General features: G+C 39.0%; 1 protein-coding gene across 1 annotated transcript in view; it reads right to left on the reverse strand.

Moving 5' to 3' along the window:
• The window catches only part of ITGA8 (integrin subunit alpha 8), a 185,968-nt gene that overhangs the window by 33,270 nt on the left and 134,138 nt on the right, over positions 1 to 18,560 (reverse strand). The window contains exons 23-25 of the mRNA XM_078450391.2: positions 16,133 to 16,213; positions 5,847 to 5,952; positions 2,920 to 3,078 (exon numbers count right to left, since the gene is read on the reverse strand). Of these exons, the coding sequence (XP_078306517.2) occupies positions 2,920 to 3,078; positions 5,847 to 5,952; positions 16,133 to 16,213 (346 nt within the window). The remainder of the gene's footprint in view (positions 1 to 2,919; positions 3,079 to 5,846; positions 5,953 to 16,132; positions 16,214 to 18,560) is intronic.

Below are 18,560 nucleotides of genomic sequence, written 5' to 3' on the forward strand. Positions count from 1 at the left end.
AGAGGGAGGGAGACACAGAATCCGAAGCAGGCTCCAGGCTCTGAGCTGTCAGCCCAGAGCCCCATGCGGGGCTCGAACTCTCGAGCTGTGAGATCATGATCTCAGCCAAAGTCGGATGCTCAACCGACTGAGCTACCCAGGTGCCCCAAGCATCCTATTCTTGATTTTAGCTCAGGCCATGATCTCACGGTTCCTGAGATTGAGCCCCAAGTTGGGCACAGCACTGAGCATGGAGCCTGCCTGGCATTCTCTCTCTCCCTCTGTCTTTGCCCTTCCCCTGCTCAAGCTCTCTCTCTCTCTCTCTCTCTCTCTCTCTCTCTCTCTCTCTGTCTCTCTCAAAATAAATAAATAAACTTTAAAAAAAAGAAATTATAGAACCGAATCATAAGGAATTTTACCTTGGTGGGCAAATGAGATTGATTATTGATTACTAGGATTTAATTTTTGCCTAGATGAATGTATTTTGACTGCCTGTTCCTTTTGCTACACCCACTCTTTCTCTGCTTCCTAAAGAACTAAGTTAAAAAAAGTATATTTATTTTTAAATATCTATATTAAAAATATAGCAATTAACTTTGATGTAAGGATCTGAAATTGATACCTAAGTTAAAAAAATTTCCCACACCTATTCTAGATCTAATAAATAATTTGTTCTTTACTAATTTCAATTCATATTTAAGACAGAGAAAAGAATGTTTAGCTCTGTATTATCTAGGAAGAAATAAATTGCCAAGTAAGTTTATAGCAACTTCACCAAGAAACTATTTAATATCTTAAGCAGAAAATAACTTTCAGGTACTCTCAGTTTTTGATAGCTGCTGATATAAAATTTACTGATAATTAATTTTTAAAATCTATTCACTGATAAAATCCCTTTTAGACTGTCCGGGTTATACATGCTACATATAAGTAAAGGTACTTGGAGTACCTGAAATTAAAAACACTTCAAGTTTTTCACTATTCTGAATTTCAAGAATTCATGAATTGTTATCATTTGTTATTTTGGGGAGCTATTCCTTCACCCTGTATTCAAATCTTCTTATATTCAATTTCCACAAATTGAGAGTTTTATAAAAGCATAATTAAGTTGCATTTAAAAAATTACTAGCCTTAGGTTTTTAAAAGATGTTTATTTATTTATTTTGAGAGAGAGAGAGAGCATGCTTGAGTGGGCAAGGAGCAGAGAGAGAGACAGAGGGAGAGAGAGAGAGAGAATCCCAAGATCCCGAGCCCCAATCGGGGCTCGATCTCACGAAGCGTGACATCATGACCTGTACCAACATCAAGAGTCAGACGCTTAACTGACTGAGCCACCCAGGCACCCCCTAGCCTTAAAGTTTTAATCAAAGTCTATACTTTAAAGAAAATCTGTGTGGCAGGGGATGCAGGTGCACGAATCTGTCAACACTGAAGGCAAACTATCTATTGGTATTGTTCCAGTCACTGCAAATAATTGTTAAATCGCAAGAAAAAAGAATTCATAACCAACATGGGTCATATCACACAGGTTACATAAAATATACAAACATATATAAATAGTGTCATATATAAACCAAACATTACACTCGGGAGTTTAGAAACCTTCCCCATGATCATGTGCTCCAGGAATCCACGACTGAAGTAGAGAACCCAGTAACTACAGCACATGAAATGTGAAAGCTTTAATTGCTTAGATGTTACACATTATTAACATTTGAAGACGTTACTTTATAGTAAGCCACTGTCCTTGAAGACATTAAAATCATCTCAATGAAGAGCCAAGAGAGAGGAAATGGAAAAAAAAATTCAGGGAGGCAGTATTTTAAATAATTTTGTGGAATACAAGTGGCCTTATTTATTATTTCCCCTTGAAGAAGGAGACTTGTTGCCCTATAAATCCTTTAATACTGAACCCCTTTTACTCTTCCTCTCTTGGAATAGAAGGCACGTTGGGTTGAAGAAGAAAGCCTTTCATAACTGGCCACGTCTCAGCGCCACCTGTTCGAGGAGAGGCAGACCCGCATTCCAAATGGTTGAGTTAGTATTTCATGAAGCGCCATTTCTAACAGACACACTGTCCCCCTGAGCTACTAGACAACGTTCATTCTTAACACGAAGTTCTCTTTTGAGGATAACATCGGGTTACAAACGTTTTTTTCCCCCTCCATTCAAATGTGATATTCTCCAGCGTTGATGCTAATTATGTTCTTTTCTTCCCAGAAGAAACCTAAAGCCAGATTTGGATCTTAATCTGAATGAGATGAGCTCCTTGGACATTTGAGCTCCCAGCATGGATGTCAGGTGGGGGTTGCAGAGGGGCAGAGTTTCAGGCCCCCCTCAGGCCCTGCCTCTAAACAGACCTCCAGGTGATTGGCTATGCTTAAGAATTGGAAAAACACTGCTCTAGGCTTCTCTATAAGCTGCACTGAAGAACGGGGTCCAGAAATTTCCAGTCTGGGGGTTCTCAGGGCACTGAGATGGCCTTTGGCAAATTATCGCATTTTGCTACTTGCTATTGACAACATCTGGAGAAGCCCATTTTGGCAAAGATCCTTATATCTTTTGGCAATGTACCAAAAGGACTCCAAAAATAGCATTTAGTACGAATTCTCCAAAACATGACATGTCTACTTATGATTTTGGTTTGGTTGTGCTGCAAGTCAAACCATATGCAAAAGGTACACATTCAAATAGACTAAATAAATGACAGGTCGCCATGAACAACAGAACCAAGAGACATGTAAGTTTTCTAGGAGTGACAGTTGAAGTTAGGTCTGGCATTTTAGCCATAAAACGAAAAGAAAAGGCTGGACAGATGATCACTGAAAGACCTTACTCTTGTAATTATTTTGCCTTAAAAAATAAAAGCTACAGTTTTAATTTTTTTTTTTCCTTACCCTAATAAACAAGCAGAACAGCTTAGTTGGACCAGGCTCCTACCTTTATATCTAGTGGGTTGATGTCAGGATTTGTTTGACACTGCAGAGGTCCGAGAGTTTGAATATGAAAAATGTAGAGGAGAAATTCATCCCGGGCAGAGAATGGCCAGCCCACCTCCAGGAGAGTGTCACTGATGGTACTCGGTCCAATATTGTGCAGCTACAAACAAGGAACACATCAAATGATGGTACAGCACAAAACAGAAAGATGAAACCAAACTCCACATACTTCATGCCCAGTCTAAAGAAGCACATATTTTCGGCTTTAATGCATCTGGGCGATGATAGTGGCTATACGAAAACAGAATCTTTATCAGCCAGAGATGCTCCGAAAACAGGTGCTGGTGCTCAGACAAGAATCTTCCATTTTATGAAGCTCTAAGGGCAGATTTCCTTAGCAAAGACCATGCAAAGACCAGGTCTGATGATGACGTTTACCTTAAATTTACATTAATTTAATCACAGTGCTAGAAATGCAATTTTAATTATGCGCTTTCAAAACCTAGTTACTCTTTCTTTACATTGAAATCTGCCGTTTTCCTGACTGCCGACTTGTCAGTTGTAACCATCTGTGGTGCACTGTCTTTCACCGTCTGGAAAAATGGTTACCATCAAATGCTGAAGACCGTCCAGCCTCACCCCAGTTCACTGCAAGTGTGCATTTCAAAGCTGGGCTTCTTTTGTTTTAATCAGTGAATCTCAAAGAAAGGCCACATCTCATAAAGAGATGAGCATTTTAAACACATGAATCCTATACTCACAGGACACAAAAAACAGCTTGAGAAGTTCACTAAATGTACTTAAATTTCTTGTGGTTTTGAAAATTCACTTCAAAGTTAGCAGGAAACTTTTGCCCCCTTTTTTTTCCCACAGTTCTGATCATTATACTGATCAATGAAACAATTTATAATTGGTTTTGCTTATTAGGCGGCTCACTCAGTTCACATTATCAGAGCAACATGACATCCACTGATAACAGTATATTTTGAGAATGAGAATAGCATGGAGGAAACATGTGACGATTGCTTTGTCACCATGGATTATTACCCTAAAATCTTATGATCTGTTTCTTCTAAGATTAGAAGCAGGGCTTCCCTGAGAATCACTGAGCTTGAATATGGTGGCAGACTTTAAAGTTTCACCCTTCTTAAGCAGAAACTGGTGCACACAAGTTTAATCAATTATTTGACAGCATTTTTTTTTTTTTTTTTTCTTTTCCAGCGAGGTTCTTAATCCGAGTGGCCTTGGGGACTATGTTATCCTTTTGCTAGCAAGAGAGTTTAGGGCAAAGCTTTGATCCAGCTTTGGACAGGGCTGATTCTGAACCTCAGGTTGGGCAGATGACAGAGGTTTTCGTGTTGACGCTGTGCAGGAGTTGATGCTTCTTTCCCACATATGTAAACAGCTCATCAGTTTTGAAATGGCTTCATTGTTAACCTTAGAGAATGCTATTCATGTCCCTTGTAGCTTGAGATGAAAGTCACAGTCAGGATTATTAGGTCAGTGGAATGAGTTATACAGGAAACAGACAGCATTAAATAAAAAGGGACCTCAAACAGAAGACGGCTTGGAGCATCATTTTTACCAAAATTCTATCCCTGATCCTTTGACAATGAACAGGAATAACTACTCTCCACTAATGGTATTTATTTTATTAAAAAAAAAAAAAAAGAACAACTACTGAACTAGCCCTTTACTACATATTAGTTTCTAACTCTAAGAAATTTAAATGTTTCAGTAATTTTTGTGATGTTTATTTATTTTTGAGAGACAGAGACAGATCGTGAACAGGCAAGGGGCAGAGAGAGAGGGAGACACAGAATCTGAAGCAGGCTCCAGGCTCTGAGGTGTCAGCACAGAGCCCGACGCGGGGCTCGAACTCACAGACTGAAAGATCATGACCTGAGCTGAAGTCAGGTTGCTTAACTGACTGAGCCACCCAGACTCCCCTAAGAAATTTATATGTTTCAGATGATGTGTCAACAAAGTTACTCCTTATTCACAATTTAACACTTGAAGTAGAAAAAGATCATCAGGGCTTTTTCATGAGCTGCTGGTTTCCTTCTGGAAAATATTTTTCTAATTGACGACTATTTCAAATCTCAGAATAAGTTATATATATATATGCTACTTGCATATATATATATATATATATATATATATATCTGTTATAAGTTATATATATGGGTTTTAATATATATATACATGTATGTATATATGTGTATATATATGTGTGTATATATACATATATATATATATATATATATATTTTTTTTTTTTTTTTTTTTTTTTTGTAGAATAGTGAATAATCCATAAAATTTTCTCTGTCTGGTACCTTCTGGTTGGTGACTTTCAGTTTAAGAGGTGGGTAGGTTTTAAATGTTTCTACATTTGAAAATGTAGGAAGAGGCAAATACAGTTTAGGAAGCTAATCATTTTGATGCTTAGGCTGTCCAAACGTTAAAAGAAGAGGAATTAAGGAACATTTAAAAGAGAACAATAGGGGTGCCTGGGTGGCCCTGTCGGTTAAGCATCTGGCTTTGGCTCAGGTCATGATCTGGTGGTGCTTGGGTTCAAGCCCCACATCAGGCTCAGCGCCTGGAGTCTACCTCAGATTGTGTCTCCCTTTCTCTCTGCCCTCCCCTGCTCATTCTCTCTCTCTCTCTCTCTCTCTCTCTCTCTCTCAAAAATAAAAACATTAAAAAAAATCTATAATAAAAAGAGAACAGTAACAAGATAAAATAGTCTTACTACATAACGCTCTTACCACTAAAAAGCAAGCGACTCATACAGTCCCCTGCTCCAATATGATAGCAGCATATAAAGCTCAGATCTTGGATCGGTGTCTTTCAAAATGTTACTAAGAGTTTATTGGTAAAGAGTGTAAGAGAACACTCCCAACATAGCTTTAAGATAGACGAAAGCTACCTCATAAATATGTTCCACCACTGGTCCAACTCCCTCCTCTTTGTGGAGCTCCTCTTCTGGTTCCCAGTTAGGAACGGGCAGAACGATCTGCGGAGGGTGCGACACTCTGAAACATGGAGCGTTTTGTTAATTGCTGCTGATGACACAGGTGAAGAAGGCTTCACTAGTGGACGGTATACGAACAGCAACTGGACAAAGTGGCCCTCAATTTATTTGAACTATTGAACTATAGACTTATAGTCTATATAGACTTATAGACTGTTTGAACTATAGACTTAATTGTCTATAAGGAAAAAAAGTATGGAAAGTGATGTCTAGCAAAACAGCTAAAGGAACCGTAAAGGATCTAAAACATCTTCCGAAGGCTCTTAATTCCTAGTCTCTAGCTCACAGGTGGACTATTTTATAGTATCTCATCTCTTGGGCACTAGGGGGCAGAGTGGAGAGCATTCCTGAGTTGAGATGGATAATTAAACATACACACATATAAATGTATAAAGCTACCTATAGGTCCTGTGCAAGTGTATGAGAGTGTGTGTGTGTGTGTGTGTGTGTGTGTGTGTGTGTGTGTGTATACAGGATATAAATCCCTGCTTCAAGCCATACCAAGAACTGGGACTTTTTTTTTGTGGATAAAAATCTAGAATACCGTGTGGTATGTTAAATAATGAGTTGTGAAGAAATGTAGTTTTTAATTAAATACTTCAGAGGAGAAAAGCAGCCACTTGTATAATCCTCCTTCTGAGATTTCTTGGGCTTTCCCCAAGGCTAGGCCCAGAGCCAAAATAAAGCCTGATGGAGTTCTAGAGTTGTCTTCTAGATAAGTTAAGGGTAAGAGACAGAGAATCACATGATTTAATCATGTAAGTAGGATATTAACTTGATACATGGATATTTCTTGCCTGCCATTTACACTTAGAAAGAGAGCACCGGGTGAATACAGTACAGTACCTGGGCATTATTCTACAGTAAAAGCTGGTTACAAACCAAATTGTTATTTTTATATAAGCTTAAAAAGGTGAATTCCCAAAAGAACAATTTTTTTTTTTTTTTAGCAATTTTTAGGTAAAGTATGTTTAAAAGAATTCCTAGACCTTTAGTTAAAAGCAACTCGAACAGAAAATCCCTCTTTTGGCAATCAGATGTCTTAAATGCCCTTTCAAAGGCATTAGTACTTAACACAGCCTCTAGCAACTTCAAACAGCTATCTTTATTTTCCCCTCTGAGTAATCTCTTTCTAAAGCAGAAAGCAAAATTTACTGGGCTAAATACTGACCCAAGGGCAAGTAACTTAATTTCTGTGTGTCCCTATTTCCTCATCTGGAAAATTATGATAAACTCTTCGGGTTGTATACCACAAATGATTGGAAAACAACTCAAATGCTCTTGGTCAAAGTTAATTTGGCTGCATTGTCTTCTGGGGGTGAGTGGAAGAAGTAAGTATATTGTTTCAACTGACAACCCACAGAAATTCTACTAAATTATACAACGCTTTGCTTTCATCCTTAATGGGCAACTATTTAACAAAAAGTGCAGGGCACAGCCTTGAGGGGCTGGTACCTCAATGTTGCCTACCCTTGTATTGCTTTGTTGATATGTGATACTCCCCCTTCTGACTTGATTTGATTAATTCATGTTCAGACCAAACTCTGGGAACTTGGCGACGAGAAGAGTACAGAACACAGAAGGTTACTTTCACTTGAGTGAAGCCCAGAGAGTTTGGGCTTGCCTTCCCATGGAGTTTTCACAACCTAACCATCCAAAACTTTTCTTTGCTCTTAGCAAAGGCCACAGAGAGCTGACTCCATGCTCCACATCCATTGTGAGGCTCTAGGGAAAACTTTTTTTGGTTTTGTTTTGTTTTTGTTTTTGGCATAGAGAGCAAGTATAGGACACGTATAGAACAAGTATGAAAATTTTTTTCTGAAAGATTGTGTTCTTATGGTCATCAATCCTGTAAGACTGGTCATAAATGCTCCAGTATCACAGAATCATAAATACTTAGAACTTGACAGGTGCTATGGAGGCGATGTGTTCAAAACCCCTCATTTTATACATGAAAGGAAAACGTGTTCAGAAAAGTAGAGGTTAGTGGCAGGTGAAGACTAGAGCTCAGGTTTACTCAGAACCATCCGTTTTACTTCCAATATATGGTTGACCCTTGAAAAACACAGATTTGGACCGTGAGGGTCCATTTATATGCAGATTTTTTCCATATATAAGATACAGTACTGTAAATGTTTTTTTTTTTTTCTCTTCCTTATGATTTTCTTGGTGACTTTTTTCCCCTCTAGTCTACTTTATTATTAACATACAGTATATAACGCATATACAAAATATGTGTTAATCAACTGCTTAAGTTATCAGTAAGGCTTACTGTCAACAGTAGTTCAGTTTTGGAGGAGTCAAAAGTTACATGTGCAGGGGGTTGGTGCTTCTAACTCTTGTGTTGTTAAGGGGTCAACTGTGTTAATGCACCAACAGGGGCCACTAAAGCAGCAGTGATTTTAGCAAGGACAACTTAAACTTCCTGCCCCATTTCTGTAACAAAATCAAATAGAAATCTGTAAGGAAACAAATAATCTATTATAGGGCATGGCAAAATCATTCAAAAGGTATGGCTCACAAAATTCAGTTATCTACCCTCTAAGACTTTTTCTTTTCTTTAAAAAAAAATTTTTTTAGTGTTTATTTATTTTTGAGAGACAGAGAGAGACAAAGACAGAGCATGAGCAGGGAAGGGGCAGAGACAGACAGAGACATGGAATCCAAAGCAGGCTCCACGCTCTGAGCAGTCAGCACAGAGCCCGATGTGGGGCTTGAACCTACGAGCCATTATATCATGAGCTGAGCTGAAGTCAGACACTTAACTGACTAAGCCACCCAGGTGCCCCTGAGACTTTTTCAAATCTGGGGAAGCCATGGCAAAAACAGTGACTCTCTAAAGATTCCAAATAAATAAGTGAAAGGTTATTCCTGGTTTCCAAAATTATTATTTTTTTTTAAGAAGGAAGAAAGAGTGTAATCAACTATTAGCCTAGGAAAAACAGCCCAAACAGCCCTTACTGAATAGTGCTCACATTCTAAGATGGAGGACAGACCACTGTTCCATGGAGATGCACCAGTAATATGAAGAGTGGGGCACCAATGGTAATACTAGACATTAGGAAGGGATTAGGGAAGCAAGGAATTAGGTTTTTGATAAGTTAAAGTCTATATGCTATTGGATGTTCAAATCTGATGCTGCGGTAGTATGGTAGGGACCCTATTTTCGTAATCCTATTTTCAAACACTATTAGTCCTAAATAGCAGACTACTATTTATTGTGTGGAACAACAGTGGCTCTCACCGTGATGGCCAGTGTCCATACAGACCATGGTTGTTCATGATGGCAGTGTCCCTTAATCAAACCCACTCAATCCTGATTATATTACAAAGGACATGATTTTATTACTCATTGTGAGCTCAGTACATGTGGTGCTGCCTCTTGTGGCCAGATTTACTTCTTACAGACTTCAATGCTAAATTAATCCTTTGTCCCAACAAATGACATGTAAATCTGCTGAAAGACAGTGTTGACACCATCTGGCTTTAAAATCAGTAGAACATGGGGCGCCTGGGTGGCTCAGTTGGTTGAGCGTCCGGCTTCGGCTCAGGTCATGATCTCACGGTTTGTGGGTTCAAGCCCTGTGTCAGGTTCTGTGCTGACAGCTCAGAGACTGGAGCCTGTTTGGGATTCTGTGTCTCCCTCTCTCTCTGCTCCTCCCCTGCTCATGCTCTGTCTCTCTCTCTCTCTCAAAAATAAATAAACATTAAAACAAATTATAAAAAAATAAAAATCACTAGAACAATTCTCAGTATTTTTCCCCATTAAAAGAAATCAATCCATTTGAGTTTATTTTTAAAATTATAAAAATGAAATAAGAACTGCTAGAGATAGTGGATGATAAAATATATTGGAATAAACCAACTGGCAAAAAAAAAAAAAAAGATTTTTCTGGAGACTGAGTGTGGAAGATTTTCAACACAGCAGCTGTCTGTTCCTTGAAGAATTAAACATTGGAGCTAATATTTTTGCTGAGTATTTGGAATAAAGAGTTTTATTTTGCAAAATGGTTAAAAAGAACTTTAACACTATGTTAGAGAATAAACTGTGGTCAAATGCTGGACATTTATCTAGCGATTAAAAAACCTGCACCCAGATGAGAAATCCAATTCTAATGACCTGCTTTGAACATTGGTAAAATGAATAGAAAATGTCCTTCTTTTTAAACTTAGAAACATTGGTGTCATCATAAATGATGGCAGAAATGCACTTGTAAATATTTGTCTTACAAATTGGATATATAAGAATAAATACAGTTATTTTACACACTGTGCCGCCTTGGACTGAGTTATGTCTTATGGAATAAAAATAGATCCCAATTTAAAATTTGTTTTGGAATTTAAAAAGTTTCAATTTATTTTTGGTTAGCAAAACAAAGAAAAACTAAGCTTAATGAAGTAGACAACATTTCATGTATTCTAAGGTATAAATGTTAAAAATATGTCAAAATAAGATAGTACAAAAATGCTTATTTCTTCTCTGATTTTCTTTAGTGTTTTTCTCAGACAGGGGAGTTAAATAAGAAATGCACAAAAATGAAACATCTGGATTAGCTCCAATTATCTATAAATCAAACTCATTTCCTGTGAGTCAACTCATGAATTGAGGAAGAAATCACAAAGGAAATTACAAACGCTGTGACTGAAAACCCAACATATTCACATTTTGGTATGTGCTCCAGCAATTCTTAGAGGAAAATTTACAGCACTAAATGCTTATGTAAGAAGAGAAGAGAGGTCTCCAGTCAATGATTTAATTTCTACATAGAGGAACCAGAAAAAAAGAGAAAATCGAACCCAAAGTGAGCAGAAGGAAGGAAATAATAATAACAAAAGCAAGGGCCAATGGAATAGAAAACAAACAAACAAACAAACAAATTAAAAGAGAGGGTAAAAAAAAAGAAAGAAAAAATATGAAACCAAAATGAAACCAAAAATCTGGCTCTTTGGAAAGGTCTTTAAACTCTCGTTAGAGTGACTGGTGGCGGGGGGGGGGGGGGGGGGAAGTGGGGGAGTAAAAGATACAAATTGCCAATATGGGGAATGATGAGGTCCTACATACATTAAAGGGCAAATAAGAGATTATCATGAGCCATGCATGTAACAACTTAGCTGAAACAGACAACTTCCTTGAAAGACAAACCGAATGTTTCCCCTTAAGATCAAGGTAGGATCTAAAAACAAGGCAGAGATGCCTTCTTGCACCATGTCTATTTGATCCTGCCTTGATACTCCTAGACTGTGCAGTATGAGAAGAAAAAGAAATAAAAGGCATAACTACGTAGTAAACAACTTAACCTTTCCCCCAAACTGGTGTGGCCTTTGGCCTCAGCTTCTGAGAGGTAAAATCTAAGCTCTAGAAATTTTATGCCTGAGAGGAAGAATTATCTTTGTTTTCTTGGGGGTCTTGGGTCCCACTGGATATTCTAACTATGATTTAGAGTGAGAGTTGCCCACATCAGAAAGACCAACAGTGTGATTCAGGGTGGGAGCTTGATCACATCATATCAGACAACCTGGAGACTGAGATCAATTAAGTGGTCAATGAATCGGTCATGCCTACGTAGGCAATAAAAACTGTGATTGGGGATCACAGTTGGATCCTGGGTTGGGGATACTCCATATATACTGTTATATACCCATACAAGGAAAGTAACATGTCCTGACTCCATGGAGGATAACAACAGAAGCCTTGTGTCTGGTGGTACTGTCCCCAGGCTCCAACTTATACACGTCTTCCCTTGGCTAATTTTAATTTTTATCTTTTCCCTGTAATGAACTGAGCCCATGAGTATAATACCTTTCAGTGAGTTCTGTGAGTTCTTCTATGTGGATTATCAAATCTGAGGGGGGTTTGGGGAACCACTCAAATCTGCAATTGGTGTCAGACATAAGGGTAATCTCTTGGGGCACCTGTGTGGCTCAGTCGGTTGAGCGCCGACTTCGGCTCAGGTCGTGATCTCACAGTGCGTGGGTTCGAGCCCCGCGTCGGGCTCTGTGCTGACAGCTCAGAGCCTAGAGCCTGCTTCAGATTCTGTGTCTCCCTCTCTGCCCCTCCCCCACTTGCGGTTAGTCTCTCTCTCTCTCTCTCTTTCTCTCTCTCTCAAAAATAAACATTAAAAAAAATTTTTTTTAAAGAAGTAAGGGTAATCTCTTGTGGGTACTATTGCCTTGAACTTTGGAGTTGGCTAAACTTTTGCACATACAGATGAGATTAGTCAGGATAAAAAATAAAACTTTGTATTCACAGATGACATAGGAATGTTATAGAAAATTCTAGGAAATCAACAAACAATAAAGCTACTAGAATTTGTAAGTGACTTTACGAGATCTCAGGATACATTGCTTGCATTTCAAGACTTATTATACATGTAGATCAATGGAACAGAATGGGAGGTCTGGAAACAGCTTCACAGATAGACAAAGGTATCAAGCAATTCAATGGGGGAAGGATGGTCTGACAACCAATAGCATAGCAACAATTGGATATTCTTATACCAAAGTGAGCCTTGGACCTTACCTCAGATCAGATTAAAAAATAATTTAATCATAGACCAAAATGCAAAATTGTAAAACTTGTAGAAGAAAACAATAGAAAATCCTGCGACTCTGCAGAAAGCAAAGATTTTTTTTTTTTTTTTTACAAAGGACAAAAAGAGGGCAAACTATAAAATATTTAAAGTCGAATTTCATACAAACTAAAAATGTTTGCTTTTTGAACATCACTGTTAAGAAAATAACAAGCCAAACCATAAACTGAAAGAAATATTTCAGTAAGAAAATATTTGCAGGACACATATCCGATAGATGATTTTGCATGCAGAATATATAAGGAACTTTTACAGCTTGATAATGATAGACAATAATAAATGGGCAAAATTTTATTTATTTTTAAAAATTATTATTTTTTAAATTATAAGGTTGGTATTCTTAATGTTTATTTATAAATTTATATTTATTTTGAGAGAGACAGAACGTGACTGGGGGAAGGGACAGAGAGCGGGGGAGAGAGAGAGAGAATCCCAAGCAGGCTCTGTGTTGCCAGAGAGCCTGTGAGATCATGACCTGAGCCAAAATCAAGAGCCAGATGCTCAACTGACTGAATCACCCAGGCACCCCGGGCAGAATTGTAAAAGGCACTTCAAAGAGAACCCTAATGGCAAATGAGTTGTGAACAGATGCTCAATATCACCAGTCATTAGAAAATGCTAATTAAAACTCCATGAGATTCTTCTCACATACTTATTACAATGGATAAAAACGAACGAAAAAAAACCAAACCTCAAGCACATTGCCTACAAGCCCACGGCACAGCTGGAACTCCCATCTGCCGGGGGGGGGGGGGGGGGGGGTGTGGAACGTCAAATGAAAATGGCACAGCCACTTTGAAACACAGGTTGGCAGTTTCTTGTAAAGTTAACCATACCTTTGCCATACAACTCCACTCCATTTGTGAAAACAAATACCCCAACAAAGACCTGTATGTGAATGCCTCTAGCAGGCTTATTATTTATAGCCCCAAACTTGGAAACAACCCAAATGTTCACCAACCTGTGGACGGATGAACATTTCACGGGACTTCTGTATAGTGGAATACTTCTCAGCAATAAAAAGAAACAGACCACTGATACATGTAGGAACATGGGTGTTTTTTTCAAATGCATTATGCTAAGTGAAAGAAGCCAGATTCAAAAGGCTACATTCTGTAGGAGTAGATTTATATTATTTTTCTGGAAAGACAGTGACAGAAGATAGATCAAGGTTTCCAGAGCCTGGGAGTGAGGGCTGGGTCAACTACAAAGGTGCATGAGAAGCTATGTGGGGTGACAGAACTGTTTTACATTGAACGTCCTTGTGGTGTCTTAATGCTTCAAACTGAACATCTAAAAAAAAAAAAAGGGTGACTTTTACTTTATATAATTTATACCTCAATAAACCTGACTTAAAAAAAGATAAACCCCATAAACTGAAAAGATATTTGCAACCTCCGTAGCTGATAAAGGATTAGTGTTTCAACTCTAGAATAGGAAAGAGGGCTGCCTCGTGGCTCAGTTGGTTAAGCATCTGATTTCAGGTCAGGTCGTAATATCACAGCTTGTGAGTCTGAGCCCTGCATCAGCTCAGAGCCTGCTTCGGGCTCAGAGCCTGTCAGCACAGAGCCCGCTTCGGATCTTCTGTCCGCTTCTCGCTCTCTGCAACTCCACCACTCACGTTCTCTGTCTCTCAAAAATAAATGAATATTAAAAATAAAAATTAAAAAAATAGAAAAGAGTTCCTATGAATATGAAAAAAAGTCTCTTAGTAGAAATGTGTCTTTAAAAATGAACAGAAATTACCCAATTTGGGAAGAATGGAGTCACAAATGCATGAAAATGCTACTTGGTCTCATTTAGGAATCGGGGAACAGCAAATTGAACCTTCAGTTAGATAGTATTTCTTATCCATCAAAATGAAAAACTCCACCATTCTGTGAGTTTAGTTAACAAAGTGGAGAGTTCTTTGAATGATAACTTGGTATAATTATTTTGAAAAAGTTTGGTACTATTTAAAAAAATTTTTTTTAATGTTTATTTATTTTTGACAGAGAGAGAGAGACAGAGCATGGGGGGGGAGGGGCAGAGAGAGAGGGAGACACAGAATCCGAAGCAGGCTCCAGGCTCTGAGCTGTCAGCGCAGAGCCCAATGCGGGGCTCGAACTCACAGACCGCGAGATCATGACCTGAGCCGAAGTTGGACGCTCGACCGACTGAGCCACCCAGGCGCCCCAAGTTTGGTACTATTTAGTAAAGTTAGTGTACATTGTCTGATCCTGAAATTCTACCTCTAAGCAGGTACCCTTCCCACCTCCTTCTACATGTGTACCATGAGGTATGCACAAGAAAGTCTGTAACCAAGGAAAAAGAAAAGCCCCAGTGTTCATCAAGAGGGGAATGGATGAGCAAGTATCATGTTGCTTTACAATGTTAAACCCTACTATAGGCACCTTCCCTAGAGTGGGTGAATGTCAAAAACACTCATTTGAATGAAAAAAAATCACAGAAGCATAAACAAACAAGATTTTGCATAGCTAAGGTTCAAAGAACTCTCTCATAGGCTGCACGGCATGATCATTTATAAATATGCACCTGGAGGCAGGCTGCCTGTACTTCCATGGTACCTCCCCACTTCCTAGCTGGGTAGCCTTCAACCCCAAAATTCCCTCACCTGTACAGCAAGGATACTGGTCCACATTAAGAGGTGCCAATGGGTTGGGGTAGCACATGGAAGGATCAATCCATGTTAGGTATTATTCTGTTCTAATCCACTAAGTGGCACCTCACTGGTCCCAGGAGGACAGGCAGGGCTCCACCTTCCCACCTCCCTCACCCTCACAGAGGGCAGCCAGAGGCTGCAGTATCCTGGAGACAAGGGCTCTGAATGCAGTGGCCCTAGCTGCCAACATGGAGACGTGGGAACCACTCAGGACTATGAAAAGGATAAGGGAACTGGGATTGCTGGAGCCCCAAAGACAGTTCGGCCCAGAATACCAAGTCCTAGATTGTCCTGAAGGAATAAGAATTACAATGAAATCAATGAGGTCCACATTTGTGTAAGATAAGAACTCTATGCCCTCCATTTCTAATGTCTTTTCATCCCCCAGGCATGGATTCCCAAGATGGTAGTTCTTCTAAGCCTTTTACTTGACCACTTTCCTCTCATCTCTCAACTGATTGCTTATTGGTACCTTTTTCAAGGAATAGGACAAAAGGAAAAAGATATAAGACGGAGATCCCATCAACCCTCACATCTACGAGCTGGCCATTTGTTAAACTCAAGATGTGGTATGGTGAGGCTAGGTTTTCATTATATTTCCAAAATAATTTTTGGAGAAGTGAGACTGTCTGTCTATTTTATCTGGCGTCACTAGTTTTTATAGTCTGATTACTGAACTGTCAGTTTGGGGAGTAAAGTGATCTCTTGTGTTGATATCCTTCAAGTCAATTACCATACAGGGTTTACTCTAGTTTTTAATGGAAGGCTAATGAAGGGTAGAAAAGCATGAAATTTATAACCAGAGTGAATTGTGATTGCTAATGCATTAGGAAAATTCCATATAGTTTTTCCTAGTGTTTTTCATAACGCTCACATACAGGAAGCCATTATTATAGTATAACTACTACAATATCTTGATTATTACTTACCCTCTTATTTCTACTTGAGCTACAGCAGTGATGTTGATTTGCAGGCTCACAAAATTGCTGTCTGGGTTGTCCTTGTTGGAACTAAAACACAGCGACAATATGATTTCAATATATTTTCTCAGCCATGTTACAACATATGATCATAAAAAACATTCCATATATAAAAAGAATAACAAACATTACTACTACAGTCATTCAGAAAACAATGGCGTATCCATTCTACGAAATCACAACCATCTGAAAGTGGAAATGCTAAGATTTTCTATGGGTAAAAATAATGTAACTTTCCATGAGGCAGCATCTTATCTGAAAACACAACAGACATCTAGGAAAGCTAATGCTTTTTTGTTTCAATGGCTAAACCAAAAAGGCAGTGAGCTGAATTCATTTTCCACCTTCTACCTTGGACACATTCCTTAACTTCTCTGTGCATCATGTTTATTGCCCATCAAATGGGAAAGGACGGCACAGTGAACTCCTGATTCTCCATGCTAATAAAGAAGAGAACTGGCAAGAATAATCCAAGAGCAGCACATAATGGAAAAAGCGTTTGCATTTGGCTCTGGAATGCATCATACCATACATTGTTTTGGCAGCAAATTTATCTTCCTTATGGTTTATTTCTGAAGTAATATTAAAATAAGTGCACATTCACTGCATGCTCACTGGCTGACTAGGGTGGGGGGCAGGGACTGAATTAGAAGCATAGCCAATGACGATGGCAGGAAGAAGCAAGACCCCAGGAAGTCTGGCAGCTCAGACTGACGCAATTAGGAGAGGCCATCGATGCTGTCCAGGGCATCAAGAATCTCAAGATAGAAGGTGAATGTTTAATGATGTTTCTTAGAACAGTGGCAAAATTATTTTTAAGTCTGATTTTTTTTTTTCTCTCAAGCAAATATAATCACGTATGAAATTTAGCTTTTGAAAAATACATGTGTTGGGGCACCTGGGTGGCTCAGTTGGTTACGCCCCCAGCTCAGGTCATGATCTCTCAGTTCTCAAGTTCGAGCCCTGTGTCAGGCCCTGTGCTGACAGCTCAGAGCCTGGAGCCTGCTTCAGATTCTGTGTCTCCTTCTGTCTCTGCTCCTTCCCCATTCGCACTCTGTCTCTCTCTCTCTCCAAAATAAACAATAAAAATATTTTAAAAATTAAAAAAAAAATGCACGTGTTAAGCGGGCAGTAAAGAAAATGAAACATGGTCTCATGAGAGGCTTGACCAGTAGCTGAGCTTTGAATGCAGATGTCATTTGCCTTTATTACCCTCTTGTGCTTTCACTGAAGTCACCCTCATATCCCCAAGATTATGCAGCTTTCAGCAAACAGATGTGGCCACACCACCACTGACAGGTCATGTTTATATCCAGGTCTCATTAAGAAGAGAAAGCGTCCGCTTTTCATCATCGACTTTCACACAGATTCAATGGATAATGCTTTAACACTGCAGGAGTGGTAATGGGGTATGTTCTGACTAGCTTTTGAAGCTTCCCAAATGTGGGAGCTGGAAAGGAGATGTAAAAGTCAGCTTTCAAAGGAGGAGGAGGAGACAGAATCATCCCCACAATGCTTTTGAAAAGTCTTGTCTGATTGTATATACTGATAAGGCCACTTAAACCACAAACACACATAAAAGATATAAACAGGCCAATGTCAGGCTCATTTCCTGCAATAGGGCATCACTACTAAGCTAGTGATGAGCCTAGGGGGACTTGTTCACCAAAGTTTGAACCCCAGTTTCCAGGCCACTTTATTATTATCACATCTGGGGAAAATCAGTTAACTAAAAAGGTTTTTGGGGTTTTTTTTTTTTTAAGGCAGAATTCTTAATTACCAGCAAGAAGTCATTAAGTCTACCTTGTTGTACATTGCATGGCTCTGAATGCATTATGGGAAACTCTTCAGTTTGGAAATTTAGGTCTCATTGTTGCACACGTTACCCAGACTTGGTTCTATTTTCTAGTTCACACTGCTTTGCAGCAGTGAATGTAAAAATGATGAAAAAAAAGTCGTTTCATTGAAGCGATCCTGTAACTTCATTGTGTTTTGTTTCCATGTGGTTTAAATAACACAATTGTCTTTACCCACAAAAAAAGCCAGCAGATGTCAAGCCCTGAAATCATCTTTGGACAGGAGTCTAACATGAAGCTTACGGAGGCTATTTTACCATGTAATGAAAGCAGTGGCAGAGGTGGAGACGAAACCTGTTGGCTAATCAAAATCATCTGTCACACAGCCTTGTCATGACACTAGGTACTGCCATCAGCCAGTGGTGTCAACAAAATCTCCCAGTAAGAAAGGCACCAGGCTTGATATACAACTTAGATGCTTCCTTGACCTCTTTTCCTGGAAGGAAACCTCCTTCACTAACACCACTGCTACATTCAAACAAGCAATCCATCACCGTCCGGGATGCTGAGCTATTTATACT

Source organism: Panthera onca, chromosome B4, assembly GCF_046562875.1.
Source record: "Panthera onca isolate mPanOnc1 chromosome B4, mPanOnc1 haplotype 2, whole genome shotgun sequence".
Classification (NCBI taxonomy): domain Eukaryota; kingdom Metazoa; phylum Chordata; class Mammalia; order Carnivora; family Felidae; genus Panthera; species Panthera onca.